The sequence below is a fragment of the Pseudomyrmex gracilis genome, unplaced genomic scaffold (assembly GCF_002006095.1).
Source record: "Pseudomyrmex gracilis isolate BER0280 unplaced genomic scaffold, ASM200609v1 scaffold_4, whole genome shotgun sequence".
In the NCBI taxonomy this organism is placed as follows: domain Eukaryota; kingdom Metazoa; phylum Arthropoda; class Insecta; order Hymenoptera; family Formicidae; genus Pseudomyrmex; species Pseudomyrmex gracilis.
Genome location: NW_018020588.1, coordinates 1679440 through 1698296, shown reverse-complemented (window position 1 = coordinate 1698296; position 18857 = coordinate 1679440). Strand labels below are relative to the sequence as shown.

Sequence of the window (18857 nt, the reverse complement as noted above, 5' to 3'; positions counted from 1 at the left end):
CGGAAAGCGTGTGCTTTCTAGAAGAGATGTAGCAAAGAGTCCGCGTTTCTCGAAATTCGCTTTTCCTCCTTCCGCGCTTTTTTCTATTCCCTAGCGTGACAAGAAAGACCATCATGTTGAGTACTAATAATGAGCACATCGAAGAGTAAATTTATACATATTCAGAGAAGAGCATATACGTTTTCATCAGCCCGTGCGACGCCTTTGTTTTCTTGTACACCAAAAGACTTTTCCAACAGATGGTCGCATTAATAATGCACTACTACTTTATGCGGAAAAATACGATAAAAAAGTCAACAAACTTAGAATTTCAAATTTGTCTCTTTCTCTTTCTGCCTTAATTATTCGTAAAATTCACGAGCAAATTCATATCGACATAATCAAAAACGACTTTTCAAAAATAGTTTTTTTGTTTTCACAAAGTTTCGCGCGGTATAAATGTTTGCAAATGAATTTTTTCAAACGAAAACCGCCAGTCGTCCTCTTAGAGATTAATTCACTAACAACTACAAATCTGTGCTTCCGACATTTGCCGGAATCGATTGTATTGGAATGCGAACGCGACATCCCTGTGGGATAAAGCGCAGCTCTGTGGGATAGTAGGACAGTGCTTCCTGTAATACCGGGTGTGACATGTTATCTCTTTACTGGCACGATATGCAAAATAGCAATTCACACGGAGCTACATAAACAGTCAGCAGAAATCGTCGGCGCGTGATCTTGAAGTTGTTTGTCCGAGTGTCCGTTCTTCTGATCCATCATGCGCAGGGTAAATTGGAAGTCAGCCTCGGGCTATCAAAGCGGCTGTAACGGCAAACGAGCGGTGAATCCATCGCATAGAAAGCTGGCTAAATGGCTCAGAATTTGGGGCCGAGCACGATACAACGCGCAGATCTATTCTTACATTGTAATTATATAAATATCTTCGTTACACACATATTCATTGCGAACATATTTGGTCTGTTTCGTCTTTGCCAGGTATGTTTGCGCGCGTGCACACACACACACAACCATACGTTTGACTGTTTTAGATATACTATTTGTCATTGAAAGGAAACGTTAGAGAGAGGACGAGAGATGTAATAATTGCGAAAGCTAAAATAAAAGAGAGTTTAGCGAGAATTCTTTTTTCTTCTTTCTTGCTTCTGCGCGTCGTTTCTTTTTCGTAGACTAACGGTTTTCACGGCATCGCCTACGATGTTCATATTGACACTTCTGACGAAATATCAGGAACATAATGGGAGATCTGCTAGGATACGAGACAAATGATGCGATATCATGATGAAACGCATCATTATCAGCTGTCGACGTGCCAAATATTCGCGTTGGTTACACGCAAAATATCTCTCAACAGACGCACATCAAGTTAACAAAGATTTCGTCGGCAAGGCATAAAGAAGAGATAAACTCTCATAAAAATACATATATGGAAATAAACAGTATACACGATTAAAAAAAGCAAATAAAGCGTGAAAATTATTTTCAAATATTATACTATCACAGTGTGTGTATGTGTGTGTGTGTGTGTGTGTACACATATTTTGCATAGAATTTCCCTGAATTCTCTAACGAGACTCACACGCGGAAAAGAGATTTTAATAAACGTTCGAACACGACTCCGAAACGAGATTTTAGCTGAAATATTTTCGCCAATATTTCTCTATTCATCCTGGAAATAATTCAGACTCGTTCGATACCGTTCCATAAATATTTTTCTAAGATGCTGGTGCGGGGCCGCAGTTTCACTGCTCTTCTCTCTCCTTTCGACTGTATACTTACCAATGACCATCACTCATTGTGATCAATGACGTGTACGAAACACACAAGCGGTAAATTTCACAGTTTCTTCTTGGCTACGGCGATTAAGAATGTTGAATTTTCGCCGCGATAGCCAAAAGATTTATCACGGACGATATATAGAATCTTTTATCCATGTAAAATATCAAGGATTTTTGCAACGTTTTCGAGACTTTTCGCTTCCGTTTTCGCTGCGCGCAGTAAATATAAAATTTATGGAGATTGATTGTATCGTTTACTATACCGTAATAATCCTGGAATATAAATGTCACACCTTTTTAATCCTCATGCGGCCAGTTATTAGAAACATGAAAAGCGTGCGAGGCGATACTTTTAAATTACGTTAGATACATTCGACGTAAGAGAATCTGTTCTATCGCTTCTTGTTATTTCAGCAATATTATATAGTCTCGTTTTATTGCTGTGCTTCAAATATATTGCTTATATTATTTCAATAATATTTCTCAAACTGCAAATATTCTCAAAAAAATATTTCAACATTTAATTATACTGTGTGTTATCAAAAAGAGAGAGAGAGAGAGAAAGAAAGACAAAAGTAAATAAGTAAATAAATAAAAAGTTTATACAATTCTGAAAAGTAAATAAAGAATAAAGTCCTTGATATAAGTTTGAAGCAAAAGAGAGAATTGTAATGATAACTTGGCAGGAGTCGTTTATAGAAAACGAGAGAATATGCAAAATCAATAGAAAGCATTGTTTGACGCTACCTGTACTCACCGATCTCCGGTATGTTCCTGTCATGATCGCCTTCGGCTAAGAACTGCAACAGAAATGTTTTATAATTTTAGATGGATATTCTCATATTTTAATAACATACATAGATGAGACTATATACGAAAAAGATATAGAAATATATCTATACTGCAAAAACTTTTGCATCTTGAACTACGTAAGACTTTATCATACCTTTGCATGTATACTTATGTTCCTATAAATGTTTTCTGTATGTGAATTTGTGTTTTTTTGTTTTTTATTTCTAGAATTAATGTAAAAATTATCATAATCTTATAAATAACTTTATTCAGTAATTTTGCAACTAATTTTATTTTCAAAATATGTACTCTTTGTTTGAATCAAATGAAGTTTACTCTGAACGATTCTAGTCTGCAAAAACAATGCAATAGCGCGACAATCGAAGAAAACCTTCAATCGATGACAGACTTTAGCAAAAAAGGAACTTTGAGGACGCGAAAGGGATTGACAATCCCGTGAAACACAGCAAAAAACTGAGAGAAATAAAAATTTTTACATCGCATTTCCAGCTTATAAAACTTGTCGAAATTGTTTTGCAACAATATTTATGTAATTTTCTTTTTAGTAAAGTTAGAAAAAAACTTAACTTATAACTTACTTTCTTCACAGATATATATATATATATATATATATGGATTTGTTGAACAAGAGTACTTTTTATGTTTTTTATGTTCATGTTGTAAACGTGTAGGCAGGGGGGTTTTTTCCCCCCCTGCACCCACCAAAATCTCTAACCCATCCCAACCTGTATTACTACGGCTGCGTTCCGAGTTACGCATATGCGCGCATTTATCTATACTATACGTAACGTGTACTATAAATAAATGCGCGCATATTCGTAACTCGGAACGCAGCCTACAATATCATAAAGAGTGAGTGAAGTTCTTTCGAAGGAGATGCAGGAGAAGGGGACTATCCCCCTCCCCCTGCCTACACGTGTACAATAATATGTGATACAAACAAAATATTTACTTGTGAAATGTACACGATGTCCAAAAAATAATTGCCGCGGAACACATATAGGTAGGATTCAGTGTAAAAATAACAACAGTTTTTGGCGGATATCTCAGAAACTAATCTCAAACGGCGGTTATATGTAAAGAAAAAAGTTGTTCAAAATTTTGTTTTCTACAACATATTAAAAAATCATCGAGATCGGAAGACCTCGTAAATATAATTGTAATTAATTAGAGAATTTTCGAATTTTACGGTTTTTTAAATAAAGAGAGGAAGCATAATTGTTTTGAGCTCCGCCGATTGATTCCTCATTAGACTGACATAAAACGTTTTTTAAAAAAACCGGATTAAAATACATAGCTAATTTTCGGAAAAGGAGCTAAACTGCATATTTACCCAATATCCTCTTGTTTTTTGTTTTTGTGTCTCTTGTAAAAAAAACAAATTGTTTTTTAGTCGCAATTGTTTTAGTTGCATTACGTGTTGTATCTATGGAAGAGAGAATTAAAATCGCGATTAATTAAACGAAGTAAGAAAGTAGATGTACGGCGATTGACAATTAAACAAGGTAGCGGTCGGTGGTTTCAGCAATTAAATTAAGCAACGACATCGTAAAATATATGCACGAGCGTCTTGAGACACGGTAAAACAACGAAACGAGAGGGAGGACGTACATATTTTCGTACAAAAAAAGAAGGTTCAGTCGTCTTCTTTTACTTCTTCTCCGGGTAGTCGTGCCAGCTGTGGTCTTCTGCGCAAAATATAAACCAGGCTTATTCGCGGAAAATCGTGACTTTCCCGAGAAATAAAAACTAACGAAAGAAGTATCCCACGACCGTCTTTTATCGCGAGAGGAATTCCTAGGTAACCTCTTTCCATCGGGAGATGTTCGCGAGAAAGAGAAACGGGGAAGAGGGAAACTTCTTGAGATAGAAGCCTCTTCCTTCCAGAGGTTAGACCTTCCGGGGGCTTGGGAAATCGATAAAACCCTTTCCTCGCCCTCCGGGCTTCCTGCAATTCTAGTCGATTTAGGGCTCGCGTCGTCTTCTCGCGCTCGAACGTTCGATTGGATCCAATAACATCGCACGTCGAAGACTGATTAAAGATATGATCTCGCTGTTACCTTGCTATATCCGCACTTCGTATTACTATATCGTTATCCGTGATATTGAAGCGTCTTCCGCTTCTTCCACACTGACAGCTTTTTATTTATCAGTGAATTAATATATCGAAAAGAGAGAGTTTGCCACTTGTACTGTGATCAAATTCCAAATACTATTACATATATATTTTTGTCAATTGATCACAAAATAGTTTTTAGGTGTGTCTTGCAATACGTATATTAAGACGAATCTTTCTTGTTATAAGAAATATTGCGCGTTAATCATTCGGATAAAAATGGAAGGACAGAAAATATTTGACATCGTCGTGATTTATTTTCGCGTCAATGCATTGTCTTCATTGCGAACATTCTGTACAAGTCTTCGTAACGACAACCTTTTTCTGTTCATAAGTTCTCGGTGTTCAAAACACCGCCGGAAGGATTAATGAAAACTCACTTCGTTGTCCACCTACAAAAACTGAGCTTTAAGTGAAATTGATAAATAGGAACTTGCGAAAATTCTCGCGAAACCTTGCTCCTATTTGATAAACTTCGCTCTGCAAATTTTGAAGCCAATCTGCAAAACTTTTCGCTTGTACAACGCTTTACGGATTCGTGTTGCACAGAAAGAAATGAGTATCGCAAACATGAATGTTTCGTAAACTTTGCGGAACTCGCAGAAATGTATTTATTGACAAACCCGGTCTAACTTTTGTTTTACAACTTATATTTTTTGGGGGGGGTTTATTTACGATGTCTGTTTTGATAGTTTCGCTAAAAAACATTCTGTTTTTAGAGCTGAAAAAACTTGCCATTAAAAATACTGAAATAAAAAACAGAATGTATATATATAATTGCCAAACAAAACGAAAACTTCACACAACAATAAATAACGTAAAATTTATGCGCGATTTTAAAGCAACTTAACAAAATGCGTCCACATTCTTCAAGCTGCCGTGACTTTTTTATGTAATATTATATTCCATGTGTGTGGGGTTAGAGTAATAAAAACTTGTTCCTTTTATGTCGTTATCTATCAATATGGCCGTGAAATTAACAACGGGCCACGTGGACTGCTCGAGTCTACAATGTTTGCCAACTCGTTGAATTTATCTCAATTCCATTAGTACGCCTATATTTAGACATGTAGATCGACGTTTAGCAAGATTGCCGTTTGTAAATCACGGCCGCAACTCTTCTCTTTTTGGACGTTAATAAAATCATGACAAAAACGACCTTGGTGTTGTTTTATCCCATTTAAAAGCCTGTTTGCCGCGAACAATTACTCGACGCAAACAAATTAACATGCCACAATTCTGCTGTGCGAAGTTTTTTTTTCCAAAACAGCTTCTTTTTCTATGGTAAAATATACTTAACTTTTATATTTTCTTCTGCAAAAAGTTAATCTCGAAAAAAATAGATTCATTTGCTGAAGATTTAAATCAGAAGACGTGTGAGGTAAAAAAGAGAGGGAGCGAAGAAGACAGAGAGAGAGAAGAAGAGTGTTTTTCGTGGAATGGTCGTTTTTCCACTTTTTTTTTACAAAGAAAGATGCGTATGATAAATGCAAAGTGGTTATTTGAGTAGTTCATAATTTATAAATTACATATTTTGATAGTTTATATGTGTAATTAAGTGAAAAACCAAAGTTTTAGATTGAAGCACTGAACAGAATCGGAAAGATTTTTCTGTCATAAAAAAACGTTCCTGGCAAAATAAAATTTAGTGGCTACTAATGTTTTCCGAGAAAGAACGACAAAAATTCGATTTTGTAAAAAAACCTGGATGTATATAAGACATTTACAGATTTTCTTTGAATACTTCTTGCATAAAATAACTGAGCTATATATATATGTGTGTGTGTGTGTGTGTATATATATGTACATATATATATTTATATATATATATATATATTTCTCTGCAAAAAAATATATATAATTATATAATTATTAAAATGTTGCTAAACATTGTGATATAATATTCAAGTTTTGTATAAATATATATTTCATATGTGCTAGCGTTCATTACCGATGATTACATGAAAATTTTCCAATATTCTTTTAAGTTTAATTAAATATTCTTGACGTTTCGCAAACTTCTGACAGAGATGTCGAACGACAGCTAGGCTGTGCACCGAAGAAGCCAGAATTTAATATCTTTAACTAATTGCTTGTTAAACTTTCAGATGACTTAAATATTCACAAAATAAATACATCAAAGCGAAATTTTGTTATTACTGACAATATATTAAAGAGAATAACAGTAAATTGCAAAATGCAACCAGGCTTTATGTACGTACGAGAGTTTTTTATCGTGTTGTTATCTCCCATATCCTATCGATGGTTGTAAGCAAAGTTGTTTTCTCGCTAGGTATATAACATCCTATAAATTCCCTTGGCTGCCTTATCATTCTTTATCCGTCAGCGAGATGGCGAGTCGATAACATGAACAAAGACGCGAGCGAACGAAGAGATAAATGAGCGCAACTGCGCAAAATTCGATTTCCTTCGGTTTTGCGCGGACGCTAGAAAGTTTCCGCGTAATGCGATAAATGTGTAAAACAAGAGAGAGGCGAGCTCAGTACTGCGTTTATATGTCGTCATTATACCGATTGAATGAAGCTTCGATTAAATCGCACGGAAACTCAGGACTCATTGATTAAAGCGACAACGGAAGAAGGAAGGGAGAGAGAGAGAGCCCGAACATTGCCGCCGCGAATATACCTACTTTATCAAATTTACATACATGAATGTACAACGTCAATCGAAAGACTCGTGACGTCGCAAATTACTCGATTAATTTCAGTAAAAAATTACAGGTTGTTGCTTTATGAGTAAATCTACGATTAAATTTTAAGTAAAACATTTTGCGTGTAATTGATGGTGTACGTTGAGAAGCAAAAATATCGAAATTTTTTTTATTCATTCTTTTTGAACTTTTAATTTTTTTTATTTTTTAATGATTGTATCGTTTATCAAGCTGTCGATTCCGATGAAGGAAACGCCGATAACGACGCAGATCTCTGAACTGACAGATTATCGTATAGATAATTAAGTGTTCCGAGTACAAATAATATATACTCGATTTTCATTTTACTATCGATACGCGAAGATGGAGAACGAATTCAAGATTAATGACTCAATCTTCATTTCTCGGCATTTGTTCTGGAAAACTTGTATCAACTTGTGGTATATAAATATCTCTTTTTATAAACATGAGAGGAACAAGATACGCAGGAGAAAATATGCGCAAGCAGATGAAACGAGAAAGTACGACTGCAGAATATATTTGTCGCAGTTGTCAGTCATTTTCCGAGATTTGCCATGATTTTGCTGCGACATGCGTTAAGTACGTGTAAAACTGTCATGGCAGTCTGGAAATATCAAAGGAAAGATGCTTACTATCCTCGATTCTGATTTCTCTCGCGTCCTCGAGCGAGATTTTTCAGGAATGTAGGCTTTTACGACTTTCAGCGTGGAAACTCGAAGAGTCTCGGCATCGCCGAGATGCGACAGGAAACATGAGATCTCTCGTGAACCTTCATCCACAACCGTGCGCTATCTTCGCGCGAATCGTCGAAGCGAAAGTTCACTTTACGACGCTTTATCACTTTGCTTTCGTCAGTTCTCGTTTCGTTTCGTTTTATGTTACTTCTTTTTTGTTTGATAAAGCGCTATTAGTTTGACGAGTAAAAAGTTTCTCTCAATTTGTTAATATTTTTTATTACTTATTTGTTTTCAATTATTTATTTCATTCGTGTGTAGTTTTGCAAAATGAACAAGCATTAGAAGAAAATAGCATTGTCCGAGAGGAACAAAATGTTGATTCTCCGAAGAAATTATAGCAAACATAAACTTTCTCAACACCGCAATCGACCGAACGTACATTAAATACGACTTTATGGAAATGAGTATTCAATCTGAATCGTTAATTTGCTAAAATTGCTTTTTTACATATGTGACCTACGTTAACCGAAAAAGCTTCCTTCATTATTTTTTCTCTCAAACATTCTGTTCAAATATAAGGTTCAAATACAATAAGAAGAAGATCCGTAGAACGTTAAACAGAGAAACGCTACAAACTATAAGGATAAACTTCTTCAGTATACATTCGCGACGCGGCGCCGTCGCGAATGTGCACTACGCCAGTGACAAAAGAGAATGGATCAAAAGTACGGCAACAGAGTTTTTATAGTTTTTTCTCAGCGCAAGCTTCCTCGCCGATCGCGGTAATATAACGGTAAAACAACTGACTCAGACTTGTGGAAGAATGCCATGTGCATCTCGCACTTGTCGCTATAAATCACGCATTACCGAAACGACCAGTTTTAGCGTTCGATGTTCGAGCCGATAAAGGCTGCAAAGACAGAAACGAGAATGCACGAAGAGAAGTTATATCGTCGCGATGATATTTGCCAGTAGTATCGGGCAGTACAACATTGTCTGTTTCAACGGACACTCTCTGGTCCGAAATGAGAATCAATGGCGCGTACTTGTCGAAAATATGTCTACACGATGGAAAATGTAAATTCATCGCGTTCCAGCTGGAACGACAAACTATCGATTCGCCAATTTCCGGTGTGAAAATTAATGGGCTTGTTTGCGCGAGCTCCGGTGCTCCCGGCCTTATTGCAAGTGGCAAATATACAGGCTGTTTCTGAGTAATAGTACTTCCGGTCAACTTTTCGCTAACCAGGATTTTCCACTCAGAAAAATTTTTAAAGCTCCACGATTTGCGTTAAAAAATATATATATTGCACAAAGAACCAAGAATTTTCAAGTTTTTTATTACGATTTGTTCTACAAACAGAAAAATTCTATTACGCTATATAAATAAGCGATAACGATACAAGCAACGAGCCTATTATCGCGCGGAATGTAAGAGCGCGCAATCTACACCGCGATAAAAGTAAAGTAAACTTACCTGCGCAAAAATCTCTTTTCTCTCTCTCTTTTTTCCTCTCTCTTTCTCTCTCTCTCTTTCTCTCTTTCTCTCTTTCTCAAGTAATTTATATACATCCGATCTAGCTTAAAAAAGATCTACTATATTATATATAATATGTGCAAGTAAAGCGTTGAATGTATAGCTTTTAATTTAGAAAGATAATATTATTTACCGATATTTCAGAAAATTACGAGAATTTTAATTTTACAACTGGTCGCAATACAATACGCATTGAAACGTTATGGCCACAGGCGAAAAGCGAGATTTAAGAGGTTTACAGCAAACCATACATTAAATATTAACACAAGTTGATCAGCGCGATTGATGCTGCGAGTACCACGAGAGAAAAGACGAAATGCTTCCAACTATTTATAAATGCGGCCGTAGCTTGGTCGGTAGAGATCGACGAATTAGCAGTAAAGCGAGTATTGAAATACCAATATCAGTTGTAATATACATACGAAAAGCTTGCGGCATTGCACGAAATAACTCTTTCAGCAGACTATATTCGGTATTGCGTTTATACTTGACATTTGATGCTCAAACTTTTAAAACTTGAAAAAAAGAAGAATAACATTTTCCTCAAGAGGATTACAAAGATAACTATTTTTATTACGAGAGTAATTTACATTACGAGTCTGTAAGATTATATCCGGAGTTTATTTGCAGAAATAATTTCTCTTTTCAGAGCTGCGCGACAATTTTTCATTCTGCCTTTCTCATTCGCGTGCCGTAAATGAATTTATTGCATTAAAGCGCTCGGCGATAATATTGTAGAAACAATGCGCGCAAGGAAAAAAGCATATTAATCGTCAACGATTTAGCGTGTCATTCGAGCGTTCGTTTGCGACGTCGAGTTTTACGGTCGCTAATCGTATTAGCGCCAGAACGTTGATGCCCGTTTTTTAATGGAATCTCTGGTAAATCCGATTAACGACAATTCCCTATAGACATCGAAAATTGTTAAAGAATACTCGAGATTTCAAATTCTCATGTGCATTGCCGTCATTTTACTCGCTTTTTTTAACGTGAAACTGAACTATTCAGGGAGAAGTATAAATAATGTCGAGTGTTTGATGTGTGTGTGCGTATGTTTTTGCATGTATGTTAAATTTGTTGCGTGCGACTTTTGCATCTGTGCCACGTTCAAAAATAGAAAAAAAGGAAAAAAGAAGACAACTTAGTTTTTAATGTTACATTATATATAGTTATTGCGTATAGTTATTGTAACTCACAATTAGTTTTATCCATAAAGAAAAGTTATTTTTATGTAGTTTAATTATTATTGAAAAAAATCTCATTTTTTAAACAAGCAAATGATTAAACACGCACTTTGCAAAATAACACGCACCACGTACTTCTCAAAATAACATTATGACATATACACATGCAAAGATAATAAATATTATAAATTGTAAAAATTTGTACTTCTCTACAAAAAAGAAATAATTTAAGAAATAATTTAACAAAAAGAAATAATTTAAGGCTATAAGTACGTCAGTATAAGTACGTGTAATATTTGTTTGTTTTATATAATGAGAAATTATATTATCTTAAGAAGTTCAAATAATTTTGAATACAAGCATAAAAGCATAATTTTGAATACAAGCATATATGTATACTTTTCTACATATGAAAGTTTCTGTAAAATGATTCGCGACAAAAAAAACAAATATTGCGAGAATGGCCGCAGTATCTGAAGTTACGTTTCTGATTTATCAAATCAAAAAGCAGAAAGTGCAAACAAACGAAGTTGACGCGAGAAAGGAAATTCTTCGCGGCGTTTTCGCGCTCCCGAAAGCTTTGCGAGAAACTTTTCTTGGGAAAGTTACGTGCCATTCGCAAGCACATCTGTGATTTCCGCGGAAGCACGTGTCAAGCAATTTTCTTGCCCTGGTCATTTAATATTCACGACGATGTGGAATTGTGCAAATTACACAATTTATTAAGACGCGCCCCGCAGAGTTAGTTACGTAACTGCAAAATGTATTTCCTTGCACATTGTATTTCCTACTAGTACATAAATCTACATAAATCAATGTTGCTTAGTCATAAACAGATTACGTTTTTGTTAAAACATAACTATATACATCTCTCAACTATTATGTACACACGTGCAGCAAAAATTGATATAACTATATATACATATACCGGTTCAACGTATCTTTTGTGAATGTTTTGAATTCACATTGAGAAAATATGAAAAAATGTACAGTTTACTTTTGTAATTTTTAAATAAAATTCAGATATAAATTGTCTACTTTTTATATATAACTAATTTTCATATATATTTCTCTGATTGAAATACAGTTCCCGTAGATAGAATAGAAATGCAGCTATTGACGACACAGAAGAATGATTTCACCGAAAATATAAGTTGCATCTCTGCGATTTTCACGAAGACGCGAACTTAACAAAAGCTCAATCGAATGCCGAAAGTAAACGGAAAATGCGAGCGTAATCGCGCGCAAAATGTCGGCGCATAGGAACTTTTCATCCTCACACACAAGCTCTGTATATGTTTTTGAAAATAAGTTATCGCACAGGACTTTCATATGTAGATTCATTTTGCGTAATGGTCAGGACACGCTAAAGAAAAGCGACTGTGCGGAGAAACACACAAGAACTTGCAACTTGCACGCTCTCTCACGACTGCTTGTATCACTCCTCGAGGGAATTTCCCAGAAAACGCTTGGTGCTTTTCTTCTCATGAGTCTGCCGCGAATAAATCATCATTCTTGGTGATAATCACGTTCCAATGTTGAATCAGCGTTGGAAAAACAAACATAGAGTAGCAGCAGATACAGATCTTTTTCCAGCTGTCCGTTCTTCGATCTCCGCGTGATCCATGTGTTTGGTAATCCGGATACTTGATCTCTTTTCACGTACACATATGATTAATTAACACACGCGATAAGCAAAGGTTTAAATAAAGTATAGAAGAAACTTTTATACATATACGTGTATATATCACTAATTATAAATGTAAGTTTAAAGCGAAAGAGAGAGAGAGAGAGAGAGAGAGATTTATGATTATTTAGAAATATTAATAAACGCGACTCTCGATTTCGAGTTCACATCGTAGATTATCAGAAGTAAATCGCGTAAAATGGAGGAACAAACAGCTAGAATTTCACAACTACGGCTATCTTCGCACCACTCGGTTTTGTATCAAAATGTTTCTTCAAGCATTTGGAAGGAATCGACTCTTACGATAAAGCAGCTATCTCGCACATATTTTCTCGTTTCTCTTGCTCTTTCTCTTCATGTTTAATTTCCGGTTTTCTTTCAAACTTGTTGTTTAATTACAAAACAATGTAAAGAAATTTCTATTGTACGCAATATTTGAGAGACGGGAAAATTTCAAAATAAAGTAATAAAACATTGATGAGTTAATATCGAATCTGAATAGTTCAGGTAACAAAAAAGTGTAAAAAACTCTTACCTACCTAGACAGAATTTTGACATCCGATTGGAATAAAATGCAAAGATTGAGAAAACAAACCACAAAAAAGCGTTTTTAAAGCGTAACGTAAGTAAGTGTTGTGTTTGATCCTAAATGGAATCGAATCTCAAATGTTCTCTTTCTCAATCACGAGAGTGATGTCGCCGCGATCTAATTCTCCGTCGCTATTCTTTGTTCCTTTGCCATTCTGCGCAACATAAAATGCACTAAAGAAGCATTTGTGCTTTCCTGCGACATGTTTGTTCCTTTTGTCCTTTTCCGCGAAAAAAAAAGATCGAGAACAAATAGGTACTTTGAACATTTTTGCAACAGAAGCTCGTAACTTTGAGCGCGAAGAGCCTTTTTCTATTTCTCTCTTTTCTCGCTCTTTTTTATTTTATTCTCTGTAAAACAAATTTCGCATTAATTTCACACGCTGAGATTATATTTTGCGTTTTTTTGTATTTTCGAGAAGAAGCTGCATTACGAAAAGATTGGTATGGATTCGGTGTTAGAGAGAACGGCAAGAACGTTCCTTCCGCGACGAAAGCGAAAGCAAGCTGATAATCCACCATGACTAAAGATCCAGAAGCATCGTAGATATATATGTGCTTCGCGAGCGCGACGAATTAACGTGAATATGCTTCTGCAACATGAGACTTGAACATTAGGAGTTCGTGGAAGATAAGTATGTATCGTGCGCTAAGGGACAATGATAAAATTTGCAAAACATATATACATATATTGCTTCAACATTTCGCAGCATTCCTAAAGAATAGATCAAATTTGTATTACGTTATACTGTCAACGTATGTATAAATACGTTGTATGTATGTATATACATACGTTATGACACATGACTTTCATACGCTTTCTTGACAGATGCGCACTCCAATTTTTTAACGTCAGATTATCATAGTGATAATAATATGTATGTAAGTTTTAATGGTCCAATACTGGCGCAGTATTGGCAAGCGGTATTGAAATACTGGCGGAATACTGGCTGTCCAATTATGACACAGATGTCTCGCATGTCTTTCATTATGCGCTGCAAAACAGCATAAACTCATGCTCTTCGCGCCATTATAATGATTTGTTGACAGAATAAGAAAAAAATTGCTGTGTTATATTCTGCCGTTACAAAACTCTGTCTAAAAAGCTTTTATTTTGCGTATGTTATTTATTTTTCCATAAAGAATCACACACTGCCAACACACATTTCGCCAACACATATTTCGATACTCCATGTAAGTAAAATGTATACGTTCCGCATAGAGATATGCGTTCCTTTGGAGTTCTCATTCTCGTTTCGAGTACGTACTATACTATCTATTGCCAGGTGTAACCTTCGAAACTCACAAGATCAAGAGAGATAGAAATAGATAGATAGATAGATAGATAGATAGATAGATAGATAGATAGATAGATAGATAGATAGACAGACAGACAGACAAAGAGAGAGAAAGAGAGAGAGAGAGAGAGATCCGGTTAATATCCGGTGCAACTGTTCGTTATGCTAAGAATAATCGACGAGATAAAGAAGATCGAGAAACTCAAAAGCGTACGTTGCCTTTGATTCAATCGCTGCGATTTTATCGTCGAAAAGTGCACAGAAAAAAAGTGTTTGCATCTGCAGTCATTATATATGTAATTTCGTACTGTTATAAACAAAACATATTGTATCATATATTAAAGTGAAATGAAGCTTCGGTTTGCAATAGCAACAGTTTAGATGAAATTAATTGTTTATGTAACTTCCTTATCTTCAGAACATAACGCGGTGCTGACTTGAGTAAGTTTTTATTTATTTATTAATTTTTTCTACTTTTTTTGATATTTCATATATTCATTTGTCTTTTTTACGTGTTGTGAGATGAGAATATATTCTCTATATTTTATGACGAACATCATAGCCGCGTGTTCGCCTTCTTTTACCACTCTTGTCGATATTCATGCCTTCAGTGTGTCGATACCGGATAGGCACATGCATTCACACGGGTGAAACAAATGTACGACGAAAATAGAATCGTGAAATTGACGAAACGAGAGATTTCCATTTTCTCCGGATTGAACAGCGTAACTGGAAGAGTTTTTCGATCTTGAATTAAATTTTTATTTTTTCTCTGCAAAATCAACCGCAATTTTTTGTTGCAACCGAAAAAAAGGGGCGTATATCAACTGGAATTATATTATAAAAACTTACACTTCAAAAAAGGAGTGTCTTTTCCTTTTTGTATCCAAATTAAAATTAACCTTTCTTACAAAGTGAAACAGTATCTATCGATCTACCTTGCGTATGAGAAAAATTTTAAAATATAAAAGTAATGAGAGGTTACTGTGAAATATGAATAAAAAGCGTGGAGAGAAAAAGAAGATCGTTAAAAATGTGAGATTAGCTAGTTTTAAGTAAAGAATTGTTGTTTTAGAATAAAATCATGTGTGATGAGCTATAATTGTGAATTGAGTTATAATTGTAAACCAAGTCAACTTCTGAGTTGTAAAGCCAAAATAAATAAACTGTGAAATATAGTCATTATGCTTATATTACAACACGAACAGAATTACACTATCAACTATGACGAACAATGAAAAGCGCAAACGGACAAAAGAGACTTTATAGCGAATAAAAAAATCTGGAAAAAATTGCGTTCAATAATTCGTGATACTATCTCTTCTTTCCGCGTGTTGTCATCAACTTTCGGCCGCAATGTAAATTCGTTATATCGGAATCGTTATATTGTTCATAAATATCGCTCAAGTTTCAGGGTGAGAAAATTTTGAAAATTATTTTTCGTAATTCTGCAATTTTATACGGGAGAGAAAAAAAACAATAAAAAACTCTTGTATAACAGTTTGTATTGATGCAATTAGTGATCACACACGATTGATCGTTCGTGATAAAAGATGATTTCGAAGATCGACCGGAACAAATGATGCGACTCGTCGAACAAGATCTGGACCTTGATGACAGAGAAATCGACCGCGGATGGGTAGAGAGAATCAATGAGGATGGCGACGCCCGTCCGGGGCGCCGCCGATGCCCTGGCTATGCGTCGCGACGCTCCTCGAGTTTCGTCACGACGCTCAATGCGCAAACATTCGCGTCGTAGTGTGTTTCTTATAAAAAAGAGAAAATTCAACGACAAGTGAACGATCAAGCTGGTATTGACCTGGCAAAATTACGCGGCTTGTGCGCGAGATACACAAATGTATCCGCGAATAAAACGCGGCTAATTCGTAGTCGAAGCAAAATTGACTAGTGGATCGAAAAGATGCATCGGAGTGGAATCGATTATGACAATGCCCCGCACATGGCTTATCGAAGTTTGTGCGCGCGCGCACACGCAAAAGAGATGAGTGAGTCTGTATATACACGTATGTATATACACGTATGTATATACTTCATTTATATTTGCCATCGAGCGTGTTGCGTCCTAATCTGTATTCGCACGGAGTCGCGATGGAAATTGCACGCATGCAAATTGGCAACAAGATAGCCGTGCGAGCGCAATGATATCCACCACCATCCGACGCATGACAAGTTCGTATATCGGTAGCATATAGAGGCGCAGTGAGTTTCTCGGATGGAAACGAGATAGCGCGAATAATGAGAGACGCGCTGATTTTGCGTCACACTTTATATTCATCGGTCACCGATTGTTTCTGCTAATTGCGAGTTTGTGCGTGACTCCTAACTCCGTGCGCGAATGTTATTATATCACGAATGAATGTCGCACATGCGCGAATGACGAATGCAGGATTATATGATTGATTTTAATAGTTGTATGTGTATCGTTAAAATTGCAAAAGAGTTATTGTTGTTGAAACAGCGAGAACGTTCTCGGATCGTTCAACGATACTAAAAGCCGCTCGCAACGCTCTAGATGACCCGAATAATTAAGTGGCCGGATAACCCCGATTCCGCATCCGATGAAGAACTATGGAAATAAGATAATAAGAGATTTTCAGGTGAAGAGCTCCCCAAATCAAAAAAGATGGAGAGAATCGTGCGACGTTTAAAGAAGAATTAAAGCAAAAGTCCTTTCAAAGAGAACTCGCGCGGCTTCTAGAAACGCAGGTGCGGTTAAACTTTAACGAGAATTTTTTACTTGTTGGTTTTCAATTGTGACATCATCTTTTCGAGAGACTTCTCGAAAAGAAATCTTTTTTTTTTTTGTTCACAAAGTAATTATGACAACGCTGATCAATAGTTATTTGTTTATCCTGTGTTTTTTTCTCTAGAATAAGAAGCCTGCATTCTATTTTTTTTCTTTTTAATTAACATGTTCTAATTTTAACACATATTTGTGTTATTTGACGCATTTTTAATTAAATATATTATAGTGTTTTTTTTTTCTTTTTGTTTTCTAGTGTAAGTGTGAAGTCATATCTTACTCATTTTCGTCGGTACACTTTTAATTTTCTCAGTCTTTTGAAAAGTTTGCGTTCCATTACGAAGAATGTCGTTCTCTGTAATTTAGCTATAGCAGTTATTTTTAATGAGATTGCAAAGTACATAATTTTTTCTTTCTTTACTCTTTTTCACAAAAAAAGAAAGCCAATTTCTCTTCTAGAGAACTATGTATATAAAAATTTGCGTCACAGCTTCGGGACAATTGTTAATGTCGTCTATTTTACTATTAATAAAGTCCTCTTGACATCAATTAAATAGATACACGCGAAACTAGATTTCAGAAAAGTTTTTTTCCAAAAATTTTGTTTTTGTGCTAATCTTTTTTATTCCTAAGATGAAATTATCTATAAAAATTGTTTTTTCTATGTAAATTTCTCTTTTATTTTATTCTTTAGCAGGATACTAAGGATTTATTCGGGAATTGATTTAATATCGGATGGATACAGTACATATCCATACAAAAATGGATAAAAATAAGTTGGTATTGCGTATTAAATTCAAACATCCCAGTCACGCGGTGTACACGTGCGGAGTTTCAAAGGAGAAAAAATCTTTAAATGAAAACACTTTTACCGGAAACGCCCATACATAGATCTCTTTGGATTCGCGCAAACATGTTGAAATCGATGAAACGTATATCTCAGCAAGATTGACGTGCGCATGCAAATAAACGAATCAACGTATGCGCAATTCCGCTACCGATTATCTTGAGAGCGAGTTTTCAATAAATCAAGGCTTTGCCATTTCCATTACTTATTTTGGTAGCTTCCGATTTTACTTCCGCGTTCGTGCCCGGAATTCTCACACATCTTCCGCGAGACTGAGCTGTCTTGTGAAATTTAAAGCGCGCATGTAGGAGTTACAAGAAAACGATTCGCGACGCAAAAATATAGGGAGACATATGTATCTCTTGTACGTACTGACTATACAAAGAGACATATGTATCTTTTGTACGTACTGACAAAACTAAATTTCTCGCGGAGATCGATATGTCTCACTTCATAGCACATCGAGAATTGCTATATTTTCCGAAAGAAACGTAATCATTTAGAAACACATCGAATTCTCCGGAGATCCGTATACATCACTCTATATACGTTATCGAAACTTTTATCGTTGCTGTACATATGAGCGCTCTTATACTTTATTAATATTTCCAATAAAATTCACTCATTATTTTTTACAAAGATACACCAATTAAAAGTGATGAAACGTTGAAAGAGCTCTCCTACATTTTCATGAGAATAAATAACAAGAATATTGTCCTTCAATCGATTCTTATCTTAATGAATTTAAAATAGAGATAAAAGTTTTAAAGTTTAATAGCCGGGGAAATAATTAATGTTGCGAGAAGTAAAAAGTTTGCAATAATCAAATTGAAACAATGATCTTTTTTTTTATGCTCTTTTTTGTCGCAAAGGAAA

At 35.5% G+C, this 18857-nt stretch overlaps 1 protein-coding gene across 10 annotated transcripts in view; it reads right to left on the bottom strand.

The window, feature by feature from the left end:
• Positions 1 to 18857, bottom strand: part of LOC109857144 (transient receptor potential-gamma protein) — a 52413-nt gene that overhangs the window by 29714 nt on the left and 3842 nt on the right. For 8 of the 10 annotated variants that reach the window (XM_020433231.1, XM_020433190.1, XM_020433206.1 and 5 more), the window contains one exon: positions 2526 to 2578. Coding sequence is in view for 7 of the 10 variants with exons in the window: in XM_020433190.1 (XP_020288779.1) it covers positions 2526 to 2559 (34 nt within the window). In the remaining 3 variants the exon portion in view is untranslated. The remainder of the gene's footprint in view (positions 1 to 2525; positions 2579 to 18857) is intronic. The other 2 variants (XM_020433221.1, XM_020433241.1) reach the window with 1 other exon arrangement.